At 55.7% G+C, this 21,921-nt stretch overlaps 2 protein-coding genes across 6 annotated transcripts; one reads left to right on the top strand and one right to left on the bottom strand.

Annotated features, from left to right (window-relative positions):
- Positions 1-3,035: 3,035 nt before the first annotated feature.
- Positions 3,036-6,291, top strand: INAFM2 (InaF motif containing 2). Of its 2 annotated transcripts, none has more exons than XM_055436883.2 (2): positions 3,036-4,258; positions 5,978-6,291. In XM_055436883.2, the coding sequence occupies exon 1, from the start codon at positions 3,648-3,650 to the stop codon at positions 4,107-4,109; it is 462 nt and encodes a 153-aa protein (XP_055292858.1). In that variant the 5' UTR covers positions 3,036-3,647; the 3' UTR covers positions 4,110-4,258; positions 5,978-6,291. The 2 variants fall into 2 exon arrangements, with proteins under 2 accessions (XP_055292858.1, XP_088695922.1); XM_088839796.1 differs by having other exon boundaries at positions 3,036-4,552.
- A 4,882-nt stretch (positions 6,292-11,173) lies between these two features.
- On the bottom strand, positions 11,174-20,156 carry CCDC9B (coiled-coil domain containing 9B). Of its 4 annotated transcripts, none has more exons than XM_055436615.2 (11): positions 20,019-20,156; positions 19,119-19,232; positions 18,738-18,836; positions 18,004-18,159; positions 17,791-17,916; positions 16,934-17,133; positions 16,570-16,628; positions 15,903-15,956; positions 15,706-15,805; positions 15,077-15,119; positions 11,174-14,992 (listed from the first exon to the last, which is right to left on the bottom strand). In XM_055436615.2, the coding sequence occupies exons 1-11, from the start codon at positions 20,028-20,030 to the stop codon at positions 14,444-14,446; spliced, it is 1,512 nt and encodes a 503-aa protein (XP_055292590.2). In that variant the 5' UTR covers positions 20,031-20,156; the 3' UTR covers positions 11,174-14,443. The 4 variants fall into 4 exon arrangements, with proteins under 4 accessions (XP_055292590.2, XP_088695921.1, XP_055292593.2 ...); XM_088839795.1 differs by having other exon boundaries at positions 18,004-18,160; positions 18,730-18,836; positions 20,019-20,067; XM_055436618.2 differs by lacking the exons at positions 18,738-18,836; positions 19,119-19,232; positions 20,019-20,156 and adding an exon at positions 18,544-18,620.
- Positions 20,157-21,921: the final 1,765 nt, after the last annotated feature.

The raw sequence follows: 21,921 nt of genomic DNA, 5'->3' as shown, positions 1-21,921 counted from the left end.
CCTTGTCAGGATATGAAATCCTGTTTCATGGGAGAGTGCTCCTAAGTCAATAAACTCCCTCTCCTTCAACTTATTAATAGTATTCAGCTCCCCCTTGATTCAGCCTATACATTCTCTCCTGGCTCCTATCAATACATACTGGCTACTTCTGCAGCATCTTAGAGGTGGAGCCCGCCTCCTTCTCTTCCCAAGCTTGTTGCAACTTTGCCCTGTTTGTTGGTCTTGTGAGCCAAGAGAAAGATGCAGCTTCCTTCGGTGCCTACGGGCAATGCCCAGAGACAGTGGTAGCTGTGAGCCATCAGAAGTCAACATCCCTAGCAGTTGGAGGAATAAATGCCTTGATCCTGAGGGTGATGTGGGCGGTACTCCCAACACCCATTACAGAGACAACTTTCAGCTCTACCTATGAGGCAGAGGAGAGCAGAGATCAGGATCTAAGGTCCTAGAGTCAGAAAGACTCAGGTTTGAATTCTCTCTAGTTATAAGACTTTGGGTAATTTGTTGAACTTTTTTGGAGGCAATTTATTCATCTCTAAAATGAAGATAAATAGTAACTACCTGATAGATGATTGTGAGACAAATGAGACAAGCAATGTAAGTGCCTAGCATACTGCCGGCTGCATGCATGTCAGTTGTGTCCAACTCTTTGTGACCCCATGGACTATAGCCCACCAGACTCCTCTGTCCACGGGATTTTCCAGGCAAAAATACTGGAGTGGGTTGCCATTTCCCCCTCCAGGGGATCTTCCTGACCCAGGGATCGAACCCAAGTCTCCTGCAGCTCTTACATTGGCAGGTGGGTCCTTTACCACTGAGCCACCTGGGAAGCCCTAGCATAATGCTGAGCATATAATAAAGATGTGGGATGTTGCTGCTGCTACAATTGGTCAGAACTTTCCAAACCCTGAAAGGGCTGCCTTACGGAGCAGACAATAAGGTACACCAACATGGAGGGTCTTTTAACTGATGCTGGAGGGTGCTCCATAGGATGCTGTGGGCAAGGTTCTAGGGTATTTACAAAAGAGGACCTTTGGGGCCTATTCTGTCCCCAGGCTGCTTTGATTCTCTGCTCTGACTCTGCCTATCCTTAGTCCAAGAGAGGCTCTTAAAGAAGCATATTCACTTTCAGGCCACTAGGGGGCCATTTAGTTGCCTGCAATAGGAATACACTAATGGTTTCTTAATGGCTCAGGCACCACGGAGATCAGGCTCAATTATATCTGAAAGCATTTTGAGTTCCTAGGGTAAAAGACACTGTGTAAATCCAGATAATAAATAGAGCTTATTGATGACAGGTTAAAGAAGCCGGCACTGTTTAGTTTGGAGAAGAATAGGGTGAGAGGATTTGAATAAGGGCTGCAAGTATATTTATTCTGCAGTATGGAAAAAAGTGACAGGCTGTTTTCCTACTTCACTGGGAGCCAAGCAAGAAGAAAGAAGTTTAATTTGCAACAGAAGAAATTGAGTGCATTCAAGGAAGCAGTTGGAAGGAGGCTTTGGGTTGGATGGACTCACTTGGAGCCTTTACTAATAATTCACCTTGGTATCGCTGGTACGAACAGTCCTACCAGGAAGGTCAGAGAGTAAGGGAGAGAAGAGAGTTCAACATCCAGAGACAATCCAGGGGTTTTGACTTAACAGGTCACCCTGCATGATGGGCTCTGACCACTGTGGGAGCAGAATGGGGAAGGAGTTCTTGTCTCGTCCCCATCAGCCTGCAGAAGGCAATAAGCACTTCACACGTTCAACGTCCTTAAAATTTCTCAGAAAAGTAAACGGGCAAGCTGTTCTTGGAAATGAGTCCGGCTGGCCATTGCTAGTGGCAGACTCGCACCTGAGCTTCAGGAATCACCTGGCTATGGTGCTGCAGTTCCAGGCACTCATCAGCACACTCAACTCTGACAGCTGCTTGACTTCTGTGCTCCTGAGGAGGCAGGGAAGCAGCGTCGAAGTGGGACTTCTTCGTAAGAGGACATGGTGTCTTGAAACTAAGAAGCTGGAGAAATGGAAAAGATAAAGATGGTTCAGCTCCACAGAATCTGAAGCCAGGAGCCAGGAGGAAAGATTCACCCACAGAACCCCAAGAGGGCTGTCTTCTCCCCACCCCACCCCCACCACTCCAAGGCAGTTCCCCCACACCCATTGAGATACCCAGGCGGTCCACAGACCCAGCTCTGGGAACAAAGGAAGTAGAACTCAAGGAGGAGAGAACCAGAAATTTTAGAAAATCTCACAGACAGGGAATACGGGCGGGGGCGGAGAGAAGGCAAAAGAGAGAAGTGGCTACTGAGAGTCCGAGCTTGGAGAGGGGTCCTCAGCACCTAAAGGAGGGATGACAAGCCCCACATGGGAAGGGTGGCCAGGGAACACAGCCCAGGCTGAGACCTGAATTGGGTCAGAGGAGGGGAAAGCCCTGTAAGCCGCTCCACCGGTTCAGTGGAACCTCTTGAGTCCATGGATCAAGCCTAAACCCGGGAGCCAGAATCCCCCTAAAGCGGGATCTGGGACCTGCTGCAAACTTCAGGACTAAAGTGGAGGAGAGACTGGAGAACCAGCTCAGCACGTGTACTCTCCCGAAAGCTCCGGAAGGTCTGGGCAACCAACTCGGGAATCTAAGAGGACAGAGAATCGGGAGAGAGCCTGAAGCCCGGGCGGGATGCGGCTGAGGGCGGAGTGAGGGCTAGGAAAGGAACCGACCAGCTGCAACCTCAGTGCGTTCTCCAGGTTCCTGGGCTGCCTACGCCACACGTGGGCCAGGTTCGCTAGGAGTTAAAGGGGCCTGAAAGACCCTCCCGGAGGGTACGTGGGACGGGGCGCGAGTCGAGAGCACCAACGTGAAATCACCCCCACCTCTGGAGGTAAACTGAGGCCTGGGAGCGGAAGCCCCTGCTGCTACATAACCTGTCACTTCGGGCAGTCTGAACGCAGAGGGGAGGCGCCAGAGTTGACAGCTCCGCGCTCCGACCGCCCCTCCCCGCCCGGCCTCCAGTTCACCACTCCGCCCCAAAAGACGCTGTTCCCCTTTTAAAGAAGCGCCGGAGGCACCCACCCTCGCCGCGTCAGCCCATGCGGGGCTGCGACGACGTTGCCCTTTTAAGAGACAGCCTCTGTTAACCCTCCCTTAACTGGGAGGCCCGGCGGGGGCTCCCGGCGCCCGCCAGCAGCCAGCCTCCTCCCCGCGCGGCACTTCCGGACCCCCGCCGTTGCCCTTTTAAGAGGCAGCCCCCAGCAGCGCTTTCCCCCGCCCCTTGTTGCCGGCGCGCGAGGCGGGGGAGCCCGGCTGGAGCAGAGAGCGCTGTCCGCGCGGCCACTGGAGACCGGGCGGCCGGCGGCCGGGCAGGCGGCGGCGGCGGCGGATGGGGACTTGGAGTCGGGCGACTGTGGCGGCTGTGGCTGTGGCGGCAGCGAGGAAGCAACTGACGGGCCGGCGGCGGCGGCGGCGCTGGCGGCGGTGACTGGTCCAGGCCCCGGCGGCGGCCGCAGCGACGCAGTGGCGGGCTGCGGGCTGGCGGCGTGAGGAGCGGCTGCGGAGAGCCGAGCGGCCGGGAGCCGAGGGCGCCGGGCCGCCCCTTGCCCAGTCCTCGCAGGCCGCCAGGCCCCCTCCAACCGGGGCCGTGGAGCACCGGGGCAAAGGCCGGGGCCCCCCCATGAAGGAGCGCGACGCGGCCCCGGCCGAGCGGGGCAAGCCGGCCACCTACACCGGGGACAAGAAGGCGAAGATGGCGGCCAAGACCAACAAGAAGTGGGTCCGGCTCGCCACCGTGTTCGCCTACGTGCTCTCCGTGTCGCTGGCCGCCATCGTGCTCGCCGTCTACTACAGCCTCATCTGGCAGCCGGTGGGCGCCGGGACCTCGGGGGGAGCCGCCGGCCCGCCCCCCGGCGGCTCCAACGCCACCGGCCCGTCCGGGACTTCGGGGGCGGCGGCGGCGGGGCCCAACAGCACGGGATTGTCCCGCCGCGAGGCGCCGCGCGCCGCGCCCCCGCTGCAGGCGGCGCGGCCCGTGTCTCCAGAGCCCTCTGCCGACAGCCCCCAGGCCGGGCCGCTGGAGCCGCCGCGGGGGGCCGAGGAGGACGAGGAGGAAGCGGCGGCGGCGCCGGGGAGTCGTTGAACCCCTCGGTGGCAGGGGCGGCCGGAAACCATCCTCCCCACGCCCGGAGGCAGGACTTTGCAGCAGGACCGGGCGGGGAGCCCGCGGAAGTGACCCCCACGGGAGTGAACGCCTCTCTTACCCGCGATGATCGCCGGCTCGCCCCAGGGGTGAGAGGCCTGCAGCTCATCTTCAGCCAAGGGACCACTATTCCCCGGGGGCTCCGGGTTTGGTCTTCCTAAGGACGGTGCTGCGCCAGGGCCCTGGGCCATAAGGGGGGTGGGGGAGGGGTAGGGAGATCCCAGCACTGAACCCTTCTGCGCCGCTAGCTCTTATGTATCCTACGTGGAGGGGTGACTCGGGTTTTCCCCCAAGGCTTAAAGAAAGGAGGGAGCTGTAGGGGCTCTTCTTTAATAAGCCGAAGCTCTTGCAAGGAGGAGGGCACCGAAAGTAGTGGAGCTCAGGTACGTCAACCTAGTTGCAGTGGCCACAGATGCATTTAATTTATAGATCCCTGTATATAGTTGACATATGCACTAGAAGCTGTAATTACATAGAACTACATGTATCCTCCCATACCCTGGGTAGCTGCTGACTGACGGGGTTAAGCAAGGGCTATTTGCTGGCCCCCAAAGTGCAGCTAGCCAGAAGGGCACAAACACTTTTTTCATTACCCAGTTTTTTACCTTTTCCCCCTCTTATTTCAGAAAGATAGGTTTATGACACAAAAGAGTGTAATTGTTCTCAAACCTGTTGAAAGGACGATGGAAAACCTTTGGAGAAGTAGAAGCAGTTTGGGGAGGGTAAGGAATGTACCAGTCCCCTCCTCTTCCCACCTTAGTGCCCCCACCTAAGAGGCTTTCTGTTGCAGCCCTAAGTATCTGGATACCCGCCAGGGAAGAAAGGAAGGGAAAGAGCAATGTCTCTGTGCTTCAGCCCTTGGCCTTCTCACAGAGGTTAGGAAGAGCAAGCTTTTGTAAGTAGAATGGCTCACAAGTGTTTTATCTTTTTTTTTCCCCTGCTCTTCAAGGTCAGGTCTTGTTCAGTAATCACCTTCACCTTCCCTCTTGCCCTGAGCCTGTAGTTACAGTGTAGCCCTGTGATTAGAACGAAATCTGTTGTAAATTCAGAGCTTTGAGCACATCCTCTGGTTTTGAGTTGTACTGTGGAACCCGAAAGGCTGAAAGATGGACTTCAGACTCAGGATTGTGTTTTGATAGCCAGATAATCAATAGACCACCCATGGGAAAGTTAAACTGGCTAGTCTTTACCTCTCCTGATAAGCCCTACTTATATGCAGCCTATACTTTCACTGAGATGAGAAGCGGCAAGTGAAATGACAGATGTAAAGCTAGCTCTGGGGCCACAAGAATTCTACATCCTCAAATTGGATTCCATTTCCTTCCGCCACTTGCTTTTAGGCAATTGAGTGTGGGTAGTGACAAGATATCAAACCCCTTTGTGTTTCCTTTTTGGGAAATGAGGCACTTTAAAACAACGACAACAACAACTTATCCACCTGAGTCCTGAAACAATTTGTCTCTCCAGTTTTCTGGTCTGTACTCCGGTTAGCTCTGATCCAGGTTTACAGGACCACAGCCTCGATTTCAGCCATGTCCTGCTGTGGGCAAGATAAAAGCAGCTGAGCTGTCATTGCCTAGGGGCAGGCTGGTAGCACCCCCAAGGTGTCTTGGCTGAAGGAGATTTCCGAGCTTTTGACTTTGGTCATTAGGAAACCTTTGAGACCTTTTTAAATTTTTGGTGAGGGCCTGGGGGAAGAAACATAAAATGCCACTTTATAACTTCAATAATAGCCTGTAATTTATATTTATTGTGTGAATTTTTAGTCCTATATTTTAATAATTTGTAAATCGATCTCTTATTCCAAGAATCCTTTGAACTGGCAGGAGAACATCTGGGAGTCCAGTCCCCTGTCCCCATTCTGACCCCTGCATTCTGGACTGTTGAATCCACTTTGGGATGGATCGGCGTCTAGAGAGACCACTTGTGGGTTCAGCTGTTGGCCTCCTGACTCTAACGCCTTCACTGGAATTGGGACATCAGCTCCAGCCCCAGCTGTGAGCGTGACCAGAGACATTATTTATAATTCAGCCATTTAAAATATACCTGTACTCAAAAAGTCCTGTATATTTTTTAAAAGTTTTATTTTTCAGGTGAACAAAAATACATTCTAAGAACTCTACATCAGCCTGTGTAAGTTGATCGTTTCTCTTTTCATACTTCTTGGGGAAGGAGTTAGAGGCAGTGGTCTAAGGTGAGGTGGATGGGTGATGATAAATAAGTGTAGGAGGGAAAAGCAATTGGTCTATTGTTCTCTGTGCCTGATGGTTTGACCAAATTGATCAGTGAAGGGTGGCCGGAATCCATCTTAGTCCGGAAGCAATCACGGGGTGGGAAGAACAATGATAGCTAGTTCAGCTACCTTTGGCTTACCTCAAAATGGTTGGAAAAAAGTTCTTCTTTTAAAGGACTCTGAGCCGATGCCTAACTGAGGAAGCTAAGGGACCAGTAAGCAAGCATTTAAGAATTACTGTAAACACTGAGCTAGCTGAGACCTAGAGGATCAGCTGCCTGATAGAATCACTGTTCTCACCTTTAGACCATTGGCCCCTAGAAAGTTCAAGAAGCGCTAATACTGGGGGAGACAAATGGATGCGTCTGCAGTGGTTGGTCAGAGCTTTGTCTACAACGGAGGAGGAGGCGAGAGAGCCACAGGGCAGAGAGAAGGTGTGGGTTGCTTCAAAGGTGAGGCTTTTTCTTCCCTAGAGCAAACAATAAAAGACTTGTGGGTGAAAAGCACAAATATGAGGGATTAGTTGTGCTGCAAAATACACAGCAAGCAACTGAGCTCAGCTCATTATTAGACAATGCTGCCCTGCGCAAACCAGAGTGAGAAGCCAGTGTCGGTGGAGCCCCCTGAGGCCTGCACTTCTCCAGAGCTGTTGGGGGTGGCTGCTGTGCTTTTACATCACCTTGTAGTCCGCAGGGGAGCCAGGAAAAGTCTGCCCTTCTTTTATTTCTTTCTTGAACCTACACAATAGCTTTCTGTGAGAGGGCTTGGTAAGGCAGAGCAGAAGGGGAGTGAAAGAGTTTCCAAGGTTCTGGCCAGCCCCTCCTTTCTGTAGACGGGAACACGTGGCTTCTGCAGTTGCACACGGCTTCACACATTGGGCACATACAGCAGTGTGTGCAGCGGGAACCTGCTGACCAAAGTGAAGGGCACTGTTCCACCAGAACAGGGCCTGGTTGTGGGGCGCAGCGGTCAGAATCGTTTTATTTTCAAGGGTTAGAAATTAGCTGCAAAATTGCCCATCAGGTTTTGAGCCAGGAAGAAGTCTGGGCAAGATTACTTTCCTTTTAACTGCTTTGCACCAGGACTACCTGGACCATTTCTAGGTATTTGCTTATATTACAAGTGACTGTATGATTTATTTCCTGACAGCCTGAATTTGATGAAATAACCACCTCTTATGAAAGTGTATTTTGGAGAATGAGGGCTGAGGGGTTTGCCAAGCCATTTAGACTGGGCTTGTGTGGGTATCATTTCTGTCCCCCATTGTGCTGAGGAAGGGTTTCTCTGAAGTTTCCAGCATAAGAAACATTTTTCTTCCTAACAGCTCTAGATTTCCACACATATGAGACCACAGCTTTGGAATTTTTTCTGTCTACCTTGTTTTTTGCTTTTCACTAGGGAGTCCTAAGATAGTGTGTTCTTGCATTGAGTATTTATATCCTGTTTTGAAATGCTGAGTGGAGAGCATCAACTTGTTTCTACATGTTTCTTTAAGGGGAACTGAAAGGTCAGGTCTGAAGCTTTAGGGCTACCACAGCTATTTAAAAGAGGTAGTAACTGTCCCTGCCTTCCTGTCTGCAGAGAATGGAGGGATTTCTGGAATTGCAGTGCACTTACAGAAGGGCCACCACTGTACTCTTCACTGGGCTCCCTCGGCGGAGGGAGGGGCCACGTGGCCTTGTTGGTTTCAACGACCAGTGCTGAGCTCAGGGCCGGGCACACAGGGATAGGCACTCAGGTTTGTCGATCACCTGCTTGATCTGCATTGGGTAGAACTGGCCCGTGTCATTGTGGTGTCACCCTCATGGTCCACTTGAACCTACATCTGCAGTCGATAGCCTTGGTTCAGGGGATGAATCGCTGAATGACAGCCTCACTGGCCACTCTGGTCAGAGTTTCTTCACTGCCAAGTCGAGGGGCTTGGGCCTGGCCGCCTGTTCTTGCAGGTGCCAGAAGTCCACGGCTGTGTTCCAGTGGTGCTGCTAACAGACCAGCATGAACTGTGTAACCCCTTCATTGTCTCCTTTGCTCTGGCTCTGTGGCCTAATCGTGAGTTATAAAAATATCTGCTCTACAGGCAGTTTTTTGGTCACATTATGTCCCACAGGACATAGCCTGTGGGTTTCTACTGCCAGAAAACCTGTTATGCTCTTTTTTCCCTCCAGTAGCTGATTTTAAAAGACAAAGACAAAATCCGTTTTTTCACACACCCAGACTCTACCAGGCCCTCTGTTCTGAGTGCGGAAACAGCCACGGCTCCCAGCAGCACGCTGAGCACATAAACCACCAGAGCCAAACCAGCTTCCCTGTGCCCAATGCCGTTCTGTGAACAGTCGTTAAACTACTCTGGGACCAGGAAATTACTGTACAGTATTTGCCCACAAGGAATGTATAGTCATTCCAACAAGAATCTCCTCTTGTTACTTCTCTGTCTTCTTAACTTCAGTAATCTGTTTTTGCAATAGCCTATCCATTAATCAGTGACAAGATTCTTTTTTAAAAAAATATTGATTTGGCTTCACTGGGTCTTTAGTTGCAGCTTGCTGGATCTTTGGTCTTCATTGCGGCATAAGGGATCTTTAACTGTGGCATGTGGGACCTAGTTCCCCAACCAGGGGTCAAACCTGGGCCCCCTGCATTGGGAGAATGGAGTTTTAGTCATTGGACCACCAGGGAAGTCCCAGCAATAAGATTCTAACTTTCCTTAGAACATTTTCCATAAACTGCTACCATTATTTCAAGAACTCTATTTATTGCCTATAGTGTGCCAAGTGAGCCTCAGAAGTCCCCAAACCAACTTGTTCAAAACAGTGGTTGTTGGTTACCAAGGATTTCCTTTTAGCCATCCCTATCTGCTAGCTCAGTGTTCAGAGGATGAGTTGAGGTCTCCTCTCACTTCGTCCTGGAGGCCACCTGTCCCCTTAAGCTCCCTGCTGGTAGTCTGGGTGTCTGGGCAGTGTTGAGTCACAGCCAGTCTCTGAGCTGTAGGCAGCTCACAATATCACCAGGACCCGGGCTGACCCAGCAGTGGGCTATGGGGAGGGACCCCTGAACTGGAAGAGACACAACCTACAGACTCAACATTGCATTAGTTATCACCCTTCACCCCCCCCCCCCTTTTTCCTTCTCACCAAATGGGAATTCATGAGGGCCGATGGAGCTAATAGATATGACAGGGCTTGGAGATCTTGGGAATAAAAGTACAGCATATTCATATGAGGTAATTAATATATTTTCAAGGGAGTGTCTGTCCCTTTGGGCAAAAATGGTGCATAGAAAGAAATGTGAACGAGCAAGGAGTGAACATCACACCAGAGCCCAGACCGTCAACACCGGCATCACCTGGGAACTTAGAAGAAATGCCAGGGCTTAGATCCCTTCCCACAACTGCTGAATGAGAAAGTCAGGGGATGGAGCTGGGCAGGGCGTTAACTCGGCTTCCAGGTGATTCGGATGCACACTAACATGTGAGAAGCACTGGCCCAGCCTTTCCCTCTGATTCAGTGAGTTGGGGTTAGGGTATTACTGTTTGGACAGATGGTTATCAAAGGTGACTTTTGACCTTCCTTCTTGGTTGAAGCCAGCTGCCCTGCTGGGGGAAGAGGAAGCACTGTGTCCCTAGAGTTTTAAAAGGGAAAAGGCCTTCATTGTTGGTTCTTTTTGAAGGTTGCAGGAGAACTTGCCCTGGAAAGCTTGTTAAGAAGGAGGCAGGCCTGAAAGAGTCCTCTCTCCCTGTCCCACAAAGATACTGATGTGTTTGCCTGACCTCCTGCCTTGGGGCCTGCTGTTCCTCGAACCAGTCCTTAAAAGGAGCAGTGGGTGCCACATTTGTTCTTTCTGGTGCCAGGTCTGTGCTATTTCACTTCGCTGGCGTCAAGTGGATGCTTAGTGAGAGGCCGTGACGTAGGCCGGCAGACTCGTTGAGAGAAAGCAGCCTCGGACTGTGCTTTCTGCAGCTTCTCTCACTGCCTTCCCCAGCCTCACATTCTCCCCCCACCTCCCGTGGGGCTGTGGTCACTGTGTGTCTGCTCTTCCGCATAAGCCCTGATAGCCCTCGCTCCGGACAAGATGCTTGTAGGGTCTGTGGACACTGATAAATGACTCAAGAGGCAGAAGTGAAGTGGTGCCTTTCCTTTCTCCTATTTCCTTGAACTCCCCGCCTGGGACTTAATCCCCCAATTAAGAAGATAGGGCCATATTGGGATTTTTGTCATTTATTCTTTTCTGGGGCCAGTGCCATCTTTTCCTTTTTTTCCCATCCCTGAGGCTAGGGTTTGGGGCTGGAACTGATTGGTGGTTGAACTTTGACCTTGTTAGATAGCTGGGGATCCCCCACTTCAGGGATTCCCCAGTTACCCATCCCTTGAGTATATGAAAATACAGGCATGCTACTCCTTTGGGTGGTAAAACTTCGGAAGGCATGAAGCCAACTCTACAAAGGAGTCTGTTTCTGGGTAGTGAGTTTGTGAGATTGTGGTTGATGTAAACAGAAGTAAAGAGGAAATGCCTGAACTGCAAAAGCCAGTGTTAAAGTTAGGGGGGAATGTTTAGGACATCCTTGTGATCCAGTGGGTGGATGAGGGCAAAGAACATTTCCTGTAAAAGGAGAGTCATTTCGTGATGCTTTTAACTCACCCAGACCACCCCAGGGAATTAAAAGCAGCTTACTGTCCTAGAAGGTTGAGTACCCTTTACGGAGTGTGTTGACCCCAGTGAAGATGAGACTAGAAGAGAAGGTGATGGAAAGGATAGAAAACAAAGTAGACCAAGATCGCAACAAATCACTACTTCATTTATTCAACAAACATTTACCGAGTGTCTTCTTCGTGCCAGGCTACTGCTAATAGAGTAGTGTGCCAGGGGTATTTTGCATATTTTCATCTTTGATTTTCTTAGTCCTTCAACATAGGTATTACTAGCTCCATTTTGCAAGTAAGAAAACTGAGGCTTTTAGACATTAAAATTGACCAGAGTCATCCAGCTAGCAGGTGACAGACCTAGAATTCAGGTTCAGTCTCTTGGGTTCCAAGGCCCGTGTTTGTTCCACTCTACCATGCTGCCTGTCATCCCCCAAACACCTCCCTCACAGTGTGGTCTGCCGCTTCCCTCTGTAAGGTGATCGGCGCCAGGATAGAGATGCTTTCCACCTCTTCTGCCTTGTTTTAAAGCCTTGGGTAAAGCTGTCCTATCCCTGCTGGCCCCTTACTGCCCTCTGCACTCTCCCTCGTCAGTTCCTTCAGCTCTGTGCCTGGGCTCCTGAAGCCATGTCCCATGAAGAACTTCCCACCTTTGAGGAGCAGTCTTGTCTATTGGTTGGAGAGGAGAAGGACATCCAAGAAGGCTCCCAGCCAGGCCTTTAACCAAAGGATCCAGGAAGAAACGGAGCAGACTTCCATGGCCCCAAGCTTTGTGGAGGAAAGTTTACCCTTCCCTCCGGCCCCATAGCTGGTTTCATCCTGGAGCAGGGTTTGTGGCCACCAGAAGTGCTGGCTCATTGCTCCTGAAGAAGGGCTCCCCTTTTCCAAGAAAAGCTCAATGATACTTGCCTTGTGCACAGTTCTTCCTATAATGAAGATATCCTATGCCAGACTCCATTCTCTCCAACTGCTAGTGACTCACTCCCATGACATCCCTCTCTCCTAACACCCAAAAGAGAGAAAAGCCCATTTTTCCTTAGCCCTTTAGCCCAAGACCGCTTAGGTCTTGTCATGAGGCCTCAAGCAGACCTCTGCCCAAACTACATCTCCAACCCACAGTCAAACATGACTTGGCACATATTCTTTAATGAAGGCACATCTGTATAGTTGGCAGCATTGGCGGTTGGGGGAAGTTTGTAATTCTTAGAATCCAAATTCTGGTGCACAATTTGGGAGACATCTGAATTCAAGGGCTCTGGTTGAACCTGCTCTACTCCAGCTCTGTTCTTGGGAGTCATGGGTTCCAGAGCCAGTTTCATGCTCTGAAGTCACAAATGTGTGACCGGATGGCAAGAGGAAAACTTAAGCTTGGAATCTTTCACCCTTGCCTTTTCATATCTCACAGGGGTCCTCTCCCTGCATGCACAGAATGTTCCCAAGCCTTTCCAGAATTCCTCTGATCAATCCCCGTCTCTTCCAAGCACCTTCACCTCACCGCATTCCCAATCAACTTTCTCACTCCCCACCACAGGAAGTTGGCACCACCAGCTCTCAAGCCTCTAGCCCAAAGCCTCAGCTTCCCACCTGACTCTGAGACCAGGAAGCTCCCACCTGGCAGGGGCAGCCTGCCACCACCCCATGTAGAGCCAGCAGCCAGCCCTTGAGAGTCTAGAGTCTGTCCCTGTCCTCAGCAATCCAGATCCTTCCTCTCAAAGTGTGGTCCAGGAACCCGCAGTAAAGGCAGCACCTGGAGCCTGTGAGAAACGCAGGTTCCCAGGCCCAGCCCAGAGTTATTTAGAGTCTGCATGCGTCTGCGCCTTAATGTGTAAGAAGCACTACTTGAAACAATCTGATCTGCTGAAAAGTCATCCCCTCCACCCTCCTCTCAATAGAGGGGGTGGCTCGTGGAGCAAGAGCCAGTGAAGAAGCCTGGCCTCACAGTTGAGCCACAATTCAGACCTCCCTTTGACAGTGGAGAGAAATGTTGGGGATGATCTGGACACTCCCGAGAGAACCCAGAGAAGCCAGTGAAGCCTGGGACCCTCAGCAGAGAGGAACAGCCACAGCCAGACTATGTGGGGAGATCCAAGCAGGGGTTTGGGGGCAAAGGGGACACCTGATGAGAAAGAAGTGTGCCCACCTTTGCACACTGTGGTGGGATGGTTCCCTCTGGGCTTCTACAACCATCTTCAGCCCCTGTCAGGCACCTACAGCCAAGAACAGCTCCTGCTGTGCAGCCTGGATCTGCCGGATGACGAGGCTTCTTCCCTCCCTCTTGCTGGCAAAGTCACCATCGCCCACCGGCTGCATTGCTGGTAGTGGGTGCTCAGGAAATGTTTGTTGAATTGAGAGGAAGCCACAGCTTGTGCGGAGTCTGGATAATTCACCAGACGTGGGTCTCAGTGGTGGAGGGGAACAGAGACTAAGCAGGAAAGACGAGCCCTGATGTCGTACTTAGCTGGAGTTGCTGTTTCTCTGCCTCTTGAGTCCCTGCCTGAGACCTCGCTTTGGCATGGCACAGTGCAGGGAGGCGGTGGGAAGAGGAAGTTGGAGATGGCAGAAAACGACCCCAGGTGGCATGCTCCCGCTCCCCCATTCAGGATGCACTCAGGTCTGACCTGGGGGTTGGGGAGGAGGTCCCTGAAGATGAGCTCCCCAACCCTGCTGTGGGGAGAGGCAGCCATGTGTCCCCTCTTCACCCCACCCCGCTTCAGAGACTTTCTCAAGATCCTTCCTGTCACAGAGGAGACCGGAGCTCTGCTCTTCTGTCCCCAGCTCCGTCCCTGCTGGCCTCCCTTCCTCTGGGCCTCAGCCTCCTCTTCCCGAAAGGTAGCAGGCTGCCAGGTGATTGTGAGATTCCCCCGTTGGTCATCCAGTGAGTCTGGGATGAGAGTCATATGGGTGCAAGGCAGGGGAAAGTGTATAGGACAGGGGCCCAGGCCTGGGCCAGCCGTGCCAGCTGCTGAGGCTGGCAGCAGCTGAGGAGCTGGCGGTACCTGACAAGCCAGGAGCCAGCAGCTGGAGCGGGTGGCCAGGCCCTGGGGGTGATGGGAGCTAGGTGCGCCGGCTGCCGAGAGCTTCCAAGCCTCGTCCTCTCATCATGGCAGGGAGCCTGTGGCCTGGGCAGCAGTAGGCCCGGGACCGAGCTCACCAGCCTCAGCCCAGGCGTGGTGCGGGCAGGCACTAGGGGCCGCACCTGCAGGTGAGAGCACACGTGTGCACAGGCAGTGCCTGTGGGGGCAGGGGCTGGCTCCTGGCCTTCACGGTCTCACTCCCCTGGAGAGTGTGCCACACTGCTCCGCCAGGCCGCCACAGCCACCAGCCATCACACACCCATGACGCAGCCTCTGGACAGTGTCTCCCCTCCTGTCCCCAGCCTGGTTCCCTGCTCCCAAGAGCTTTGCTCAGCATCTTCCTGCAGGGCCAGGACCCCCTGTCCTGCTCCTCACACCTCCTGTACCCCTCGCCCTTTGGCTGCCTCCCCTAGGGGCCCGACTCCGAGGTGTCAGGCCCTGCTGGCTCCCAGCCTTGCTAGGCCTGTCTTCTCTGGGCTCCAGGGGCCCTGCCTCTTTGGGGGGCCCAGAACAAGTCTGGGCTTCTGGCTCAGCTTGGGGCTCAGTCGACCGTAGGGGCTGCTCATGGCCTTCCTGCCGGGACACAGGGCTCTCCTGGGCCCCAGGCTTTGAACGGAGCACACACGCGCTCTCCTGAGGCTCAGAGCTACTGGCGGCTCCTAGAGAGAGATCGAGGGGAACCAAGTCTGAGTTTGGTGCAGAGCCCAGACTGGCTGGACTGGCTGCCAAATCTCCCGACTCCTCTTTCAGCCCCTCTGGTGATGCCGATCCTGGGGTGGGGGTGGTTCCCGGGGCACTGGTGGGTCCGCCCGGCTCCATCCTGCTGTGAGCCTGCTCATATTCCTTCTCATTCAGAGTCTTTCTGGTGTTTTGGCTTCCCTGAAAACAAGAGGTTGGCTCTATTGGCTGGTGAATTTATTGCTCGTGTCCCTCGCCCGCCCCATCCTATGTCCGAGTACCCACCTCCTCGCTCTCCGGCTCCTCCCTGTCTTCCTTCATGTCCCACCTGCAGAAACACAGCACATGGCAGGCCCCACTCCTAAACCACCCCACCTCACGTCACCTGCTCCATAGCCGGCAGCCCACGTCCCCCAGGGGAAACGAAAGCCCAGGGGTCTCAGAGGAAGGTCAGAGCCACAGTGAGGCTCCAGGATGTTTCCCTTCCAGCCTGACCTTCTGCTCCAAACCCAGCCATTTCCTCTGAACACTGCCCACTATAGCGGGTCCCCAGCTGCCGTTTGTGGCCAAGCCTGCAGCACCTTGAGTTCTGTGGGGCCAATAGGCATGTCCAGGCCTGTGCTGCCTGGGAAAGGCACGCCTGACTTCCCCCGGGGAAGGAACTGCTGTAATTACCACCGGCCTCCCAGGGCACCAGGCTCCTGCTACAGCTGCCTTTGCCGATGGCCTCTCCCTGCATCTCATTAACCTGCCACCAGGCAGCAGTCAGCTAAGAGGCAGAGGCCCTGGGGGCTGAAGCTGGCACCTTGGCCGGGCTGGCCTGACCTCCCAGAGGCAAGGCAGGGCCAGGAAATCCAGGAGCCCAGAACTCCTCCCCCCCCCCACCTCCGATTTTGCTCCCTGTCTCATGTTACCTGCGGGCCCTGCCAGTCAGCCTCTCTGTCCCTCGAGCCTTGCTGCGTGTGGCCAGCGCCACCACGGGTCTGCCGTGTTGCCCACCCCGGGTAGTACTGCCTGCAAGAGATGGGATACATCAAGAGAGAAGGGGTTCACGGCAGCCCCGCTCCTTCACCAGCTTCTGGGACCTGATCCTCCTCCTCTCTCAACTCACCTTTGCCATCAGGGGGCAGTGGTGGGGGCTGCAGCTTTCGCTGGCTCCTGGGACCTAAGGGGGAAGAGGAAATTGGGAAAGGGTGGGATCAAAAAAGAGCCAAAGCAGGAACATCAGCTCTTTCAGGACCAGGAAGTTGTCAGTCCTTCTCTTGGTCCAGTTGTGAGTGTTCTGGTTCCCAGAAAGATGTCTGGCCTGGATGCTGGGGCTGGGCAGGGAGGGCCGGTTAGGGCAGTGTCAGGGGAGCTGGGTCCCTGTGCTGTTTTCCCACTCCTGGCTAGGTGACCAGCAGAGCAGCCTCTCCAGCCTTGGCTTCCTCACGTGTAAAATGAGGGGCCAGCAATGCAGTGGAATTATTCCTATAATCGACAAGGAGCAGCTGCCACCCTGGAGGGTCCAACACCTCCAAAGGACCCCAGTGCTGGCTTCCTAGTGACCCTTCTCTCCAGACATTCTGGGGTCAGAACCCAGGACAGGGGTTGTGGGCTTAGAGGATGTGAAGGAAGGTCATGGTGTCTCCTCTGAGAGGGAGCAAAGGAAGGAAGGTGTTCTTTCTGCTTCTTTCCAGCTCGGAAAGTAGGTGGTAAACCAAGAGACAGAGGACCGAAAGATGGAGCGAGGGGTGAAAAACTCCAGGAGGGGTGGGGGTAGTGGGGCTTTGGCTCACCCCTTGTGCTGCCCACCCTGGCTGGGCCCTCCTCCCGAGGCTTGCCGGAGCCCTGTCGCCTGCATTGCAGAGAGAGGGAGTCAGGCTGGCTGGTGGCGGGAAGGACAGAGGCTGCAGAGCTGCTGGTGGGCCAACACCCCCTCCCCCACCCTAGCCCCAGGCCTGAGGACAGCAGGGAGAGGGTGGGCCCAAGAGAGATGGGAAACCCAGTGCCTGCACAGAGCCCTTAGCCCAGGGCCCAACCGGAGGGCCACGCAGAGCCCTCACCCCAGGGTGGTGAGGATCCCAGCCACCCTCCAAGAGGCACCCACAGTTAGCCTGACACAGCATGTCAACCCAGCAGCCGCTGGGCCCTGCCACCCACGTGGGCTTGGCCTTGTCCAGGTCCCACGGGCGGCGCCAGTCACCCTGTGCATCTCTGTGCCGCGCCAGGCGGGCCTGGTCGATCTGCTCCCGCTCCTGCTTCCACTGGGCATAGTCCCAGCCCACCTCCAGGGGGCCCCCCAGTGCCCGGCGGGGAGCTGGGCCTGGGACCAGGGCTGGACTTCGGGGCTCCCGGACACCCTGCAGGGAGAAGACACTAAGCACCATGGGGTGGATGCAGAAACAGCCCTGGGTTTGGGATGGGGATACAGAGAGTCTGCTAACCCCTTCCTCTCTGAAGGTTTTGACGTCCCCACCCCAAAATTAGATCCATTCCATGTCGGTTAAATCCTGTTTGCCATAGGCATGGTTTCCATCCAGGGTTAGCTGTGTCTTTGGGGCAAGATGACCTCTCCGTTGGTCATTTTCTCATCTGTGAAACAGGGATAACAATGGTGCTATCCACGGGGTTGTTGCTGGGGTGTGTGGTCAGGCCGAGGGTGGAGGGATACCAGCTGCTGGGAGCAAAAGCCAAGACTAGGGACTGCTGCCATCTAGAGGCCACACCTGGCACACGGCCAGTGTCGCACACCCTGGGCCCACCTCCAGACCCCACCAGCTTGCCACCAGAGGTCCAGGCAGGGTTAGGGACTGGGGCACGTCTCTCGCTTACACCGTCTCTCACTGCATGACCCACCCGACATGGAGACTGGTCAGAGAAGGGAAGAAGGAGTGGGAATTCTTGCAGGTGCTGCCTGGGCCACATCCCCCCAGATGGGGACATATTCGACTCAGCTTCCATGCCTCCCCCAAATGGGGACCACCACATTCATGTCCCATCCCTTCTTGGGGAGGTACCTTCCGTGCAGAATCTGAGCTGATGCCCGTTGGCATGGAGGGGCTCCGGCCCAAGCCCCCTCCAGGTGACCCTTCTGCTCCCTGGTTCCGTGCTCTGGTGGGCTTCTCACTTACAATCCGCTTGGCCTGGGGGAGGTGAGGATGGGCACTGTGGCACAGGCAGGGAAGAAGAGGCTTCCTGGCTCATAGGCTTCTCCTACCCACCCTGCTCACCTCGGCTTTGTTTTCCATGGTCACAGCCAGATCGACCCGCTCCCCCAAGCAGAAGGTGCCAGTGTGGGCCTCTGCCTGCTCATCCTCAAGCATCTCACTGGCTGCTCCAGTTCCAAGGGTGCTCCTTGTCCAGTTCCGGCTGACTACCCGCTTCCCCTGCAGAATGAGGTGCCATGCCGTGAGGCCACATGGGTGGCACTGGGAAGAAGTTGGGGGTTGGGTCCTTTGGGTGCTTCCCCAGGCTGGGTTCCAGCCCTGGCCCTCCCTGGAATGCCCACTGAAGAGCTGCCTCTGCGAGGCGTTCACATACCAGTGGCATTAGGTTATCCAGGCCTGGGGCCACCCAGGGGCCCAAGACGCCACAGTGGCCCATCTCTGAGCTGGGAAATCCAAAGCACTCAGACAACGAGGCTCTGTTCTCAGACGCTGTTCCTGGCATTCCGCCCCAATGTCTCTGTGCCCTGGGACTTGGGATTTAGGGGCAGCCTGTGCGTGGGGGCACAGGTGCAGAGCTCTGGGGCTGGAAAAGGGCATGGTCACCTTCCAGCTGTGGCTCTTTGGGGTGGGGGCCAGCAGTGGCCTGGGCTGCATGAGGTTGGGATCTGGTAGGTACGCCCCTGAAGAGAAGTGGGAGAAGCAGAGGAGCAGGGGCGGCTGTGCTCCCCCGGCACAAGCTGGGCCGCCACCTCCCTGCCACCCCACCCTGTCTCCCGGGTGGGTCTTCCTCCAGGAACCTGGCTGACGGTGACAGTGAGGCCATCAGGACGAAGGAGCTCCGGCGTGGTCACAGCCATGCCCCCCTGCTCTGCCTGCCGTCGGTCTTCCTGGATCTCCTGTGGGAGGGCCCCGGGGTCAGCACAGGCCACGGCCCCCCAGAGGCACAGACACACAGACGCCGACAGGCCTACACAGAGAGACACCAGAGGAACACCAGGGGGCAGACGCACCACATCACAGTGCCCCCAAGACCCTCGCAGAGCCTCTGAGATGGCACACAGCCACCCTTACCCCGGTCCCAGACCCAAGCCTGCAGGGAGAGACCACCAGCCGGAGTCTGCAGGTCAGCCCAGAAGTGCCAGCCAGGTCAGTCCTCCTGCCGGGCACAGTCCACTCACCTGGTACCTGCGCAGTAGGGCCTGGTTCTTCTTGCGAAGGGCGACTATCCTGCGGTCCAGCTCTGCATCCTTCTCCTCCTGCCTGCTCATCGGGGACTCAGCCCCGTGAGGCCCCTGCGGAGGGCAGGGGGCCCAAGCTCCTGACTGCTGGGCCCATCCCTTACCAGTTCCTCAACTTTTACATCCGCGCATTCTACCCTATTCTTACCACCCAAGGAACAGGCCCAGACCCAGAGCTAGGGTCGCGTGGGGAGTGGGCCCATGGAAGGCCGTAAGCCCCCACCCTGCTAGGCCTGTCTGCCATCTCTCTGCGTCCTCTGGGGGCTCAGGTCAGAGCCTCATACCCAGGCCCGCAGCTCCCAGCAGTGGCTGCCCCTCCCCCAGCTCTCCAGGGAGCTCAGCTGCGGAGCAGAGCCTGGGATGGGAGTTATAAATGGCTCTGGCAGCGGAACCTGCCGTGACTGGGAAGTTGCCAGGGGATTCAGGAGGTCGAGGGGGGTGCTGTTGGGCTCCCAGGCCGAGAGCCACAGTGAAAAGAGAGGCCCCTGCTCTGTCCTGGGCTTCCAGGCCATGGACCCCACTTCTCAGGCCTGTGCCCAGCCTGTAGGAAAGAGCCGCTCCCACAGGCCCAGCCTTTCCAGGCCCAGAGCTGCCGGCAAGAGTCAGCTCCGTGGGTGGGCCCCGCCGGGGAGCCCCCCGGGCACACTGTGATCCCTGGGTCCCTCCTTGTCTGGCTGCAGGGACTCCGTCGTGGCCGATACCCCTGCCCAGCGCCCTCCCCTCCTGCCTAGGCACAGCCCTCTTCCTCCCAGGCCCAGCTGTCCCCAGCTGCCCTCAGAGTGTGGCCGCCTGGCGTCCCAGCCCCAAGAAGCCCCCCGCCAAAGGCAAGGTGCCACTCACAGCTGAGTGCATGGCAACAGCAAGCACGGAGAGAATTCCAGAGCAGTCCTGGGGGGAGCTAGAGCGGGAGGGAAGCCGGAGCCACCAGAGCCGGGCCTCCCTCTGCCGGCCTCTCCCTGCCGGCTTCGCTGCTCAGCACACGAGATCATGTTGTGATTACAAAAGACTCCTCTGGGCTCCCAGCCAGGAACGCCGTGGCCACCGCCCCCACCATCCACTCTCAGAGGGCGAGGACCAGGGCACCGGCAGCCAGCTGGCCCTGCCCAGCACCTCTCCCTGCCCTGCCCCAGTGTCCCCAGGCAGACTAGCAGGGACTTCTGCCTGGAGGGGCGAGCCCACACAGGGGGCCTTACGCTCCAGTAGGACCTCAGCCTGGGCCTGCCTGCAGACAGATGGGCAGCCAAGTAGGTCTCTGTTCCTCCCATTAGTTGGGAGAGGCCTATAGTCCAGCCCATTGCCCTCCCTGGTCCGGGGGCCTCCACTCAAGTGAGCGTCCCCTGGCCCCTCACTCTTCTCATCAGTTCTGGTTTAAGTAATTTGAAGGGATCAAGGAGTTCACCTCCCCTAGGCCATCAGGTACCACCACATACCTAAAATAACACCATTAGTCATTCGTCCCTTTAGGTTCAGCGTTGTCTTCCCTGTACTTTCAAGTACAGTTGCTCCTGGGCCGCTCAACTGTCCAGGTCGCCCCTTGGTGTGGGGCGCCTCCCTCAGGGCCCACGCCGCCACAGCTCAGGCCTGGCCAACAGCCTTCCCCTTGGCTGCTACCTGGGAGCCCTTCCTGGCCTTGCTCTCCAGGGCTGGCCCTCTCAGCCTCTCTGACCCTGAGACTGGAAGCAGCCTTTTCTGGGAAAGTCTGTCCCCAGATCTTACCAGTACACCTGAGGCTGCTGTCTCTGCCCTGGACAGCAGCTTGCCTGGCAATCCCACCCCTAGGGCCCCCAAGACCAGGAGTTTGGGGGTGCCAGGAGGAGAGGTGGTCTCTGTATCAGGAGCACCCGGGGTCTGGTTCTATAGTAACAGGTCCGCGACCTCCAGGCCTTGAAGGACAGGTCAGAGGTTCCTGCATTCCCCCTCAGCCCTGACTGACCGGGGCATATTTCCCTAATCCCGTGGACACCTTGTCCCCTCCTGTCTCCAAAGCAGAAAGCCCTGGTGCTCCCTCCTTCCTACCCAGACCAGCCCAGGCAGCCAGAGATCCAACCTCTGCTCACCTTGAACCACCCTTTCCTATCTGCCCTCCCCTGCCCACCACACTAGGCCTCTTTCCAGGCCAGGCCTTGGAGCAGCACCGCTGACCCGGCAGCCGATCTCCACCACCCTAGAGTTCCCATCCTGCTTGGAAATGCCACTGCGTTCTCTCTTCCTTTCATGCCGGATGTTCCCACTGAGTCAGACTCTTCACCATTCCCAGCTACAGTGACGCACCCAGGCTACACACACGCACACACACACACATACTTCTTCTCCTGCCCTCTCCACGTGCTGCCTACTGAGTTCCAGTCTAGTCTCTGACAGCTGGAGCAGGGCCCAGTGGGGTGGCAGTCGGGCCTCCTGTCACTTGCCCCATGCCCTGTGGTTGGAGCTGGAGGACCGTCAGAGCACCAGCCTGGGAGTGGAGGATGCAGCTGAGACCTAATGTTCTCCGTGATCTTTGGAACCCAGGCCTGGGGAGGAGGAGTGGAGATAGAGGAGGCAAGGTCTGCTTTCCCCATTGCGCCTGTTCCCAGCCAGGGTGGGGGCCAGACAGCAGTGAGGAGCAGTAGGCTGGGTAGAAATCCAGCCATCCTACAGGGTGGGCAACCCAGATCTCTAGAAGGGCCTGCAGGAAAAGACTCCCCTAACTTTGCAGTGGCAAAGGCCTCTGCATCTAGCAGGCTGAAGGCCCATGTGACCAGGA

This window comes from Moschus berezovskii, chromosome 9 (assembly GCF_049115385.1).
Source record: "Moschus berezovskii isolate FMDL1 chromosome 9, NW_MosBer_1.0, whole genome shotgun sequence".
NCBI classification, from domain to species: Eukaryota; Metazoa; Chordata; class Mammalia; order Artiodactyla; family Moschidae; genus Moschus; species Moschus berezovskii.
The sequence above is the reverse complement of the archived record's forward strand: the minus strand, read 5'-3'. Positions and strand labels throughout refer to the sequence as shown.

Excerpts from the sequence above, each read along its gene's own strand:
- INAFM2 (XM_055436883.2), top strand. The coding sequence starts at position 3,648 with ATGAAGGAGCGCGACGCGGCCCCGGCCGAGCGGGGCAAGCCGGCCACC.
- CCDC9B (XM_088839795.1), bottom strand. Across the intron at positions 15,806-15,902 it reads ACTGCCCCCTGATGGCAAAG|GCAGTACTACCCGGGGTGGG; the intron begins GTGAGTTGAGAG and ends CATCTCTTGCAG. Across the intron at positions 15,120-15,705 it reads CTGACTGGCAGGGCCCGCAG|GTGGGACATGAAGGAAGACA; the intron begins GTAACATGAGAC and ends GTGTTTCTGCAG.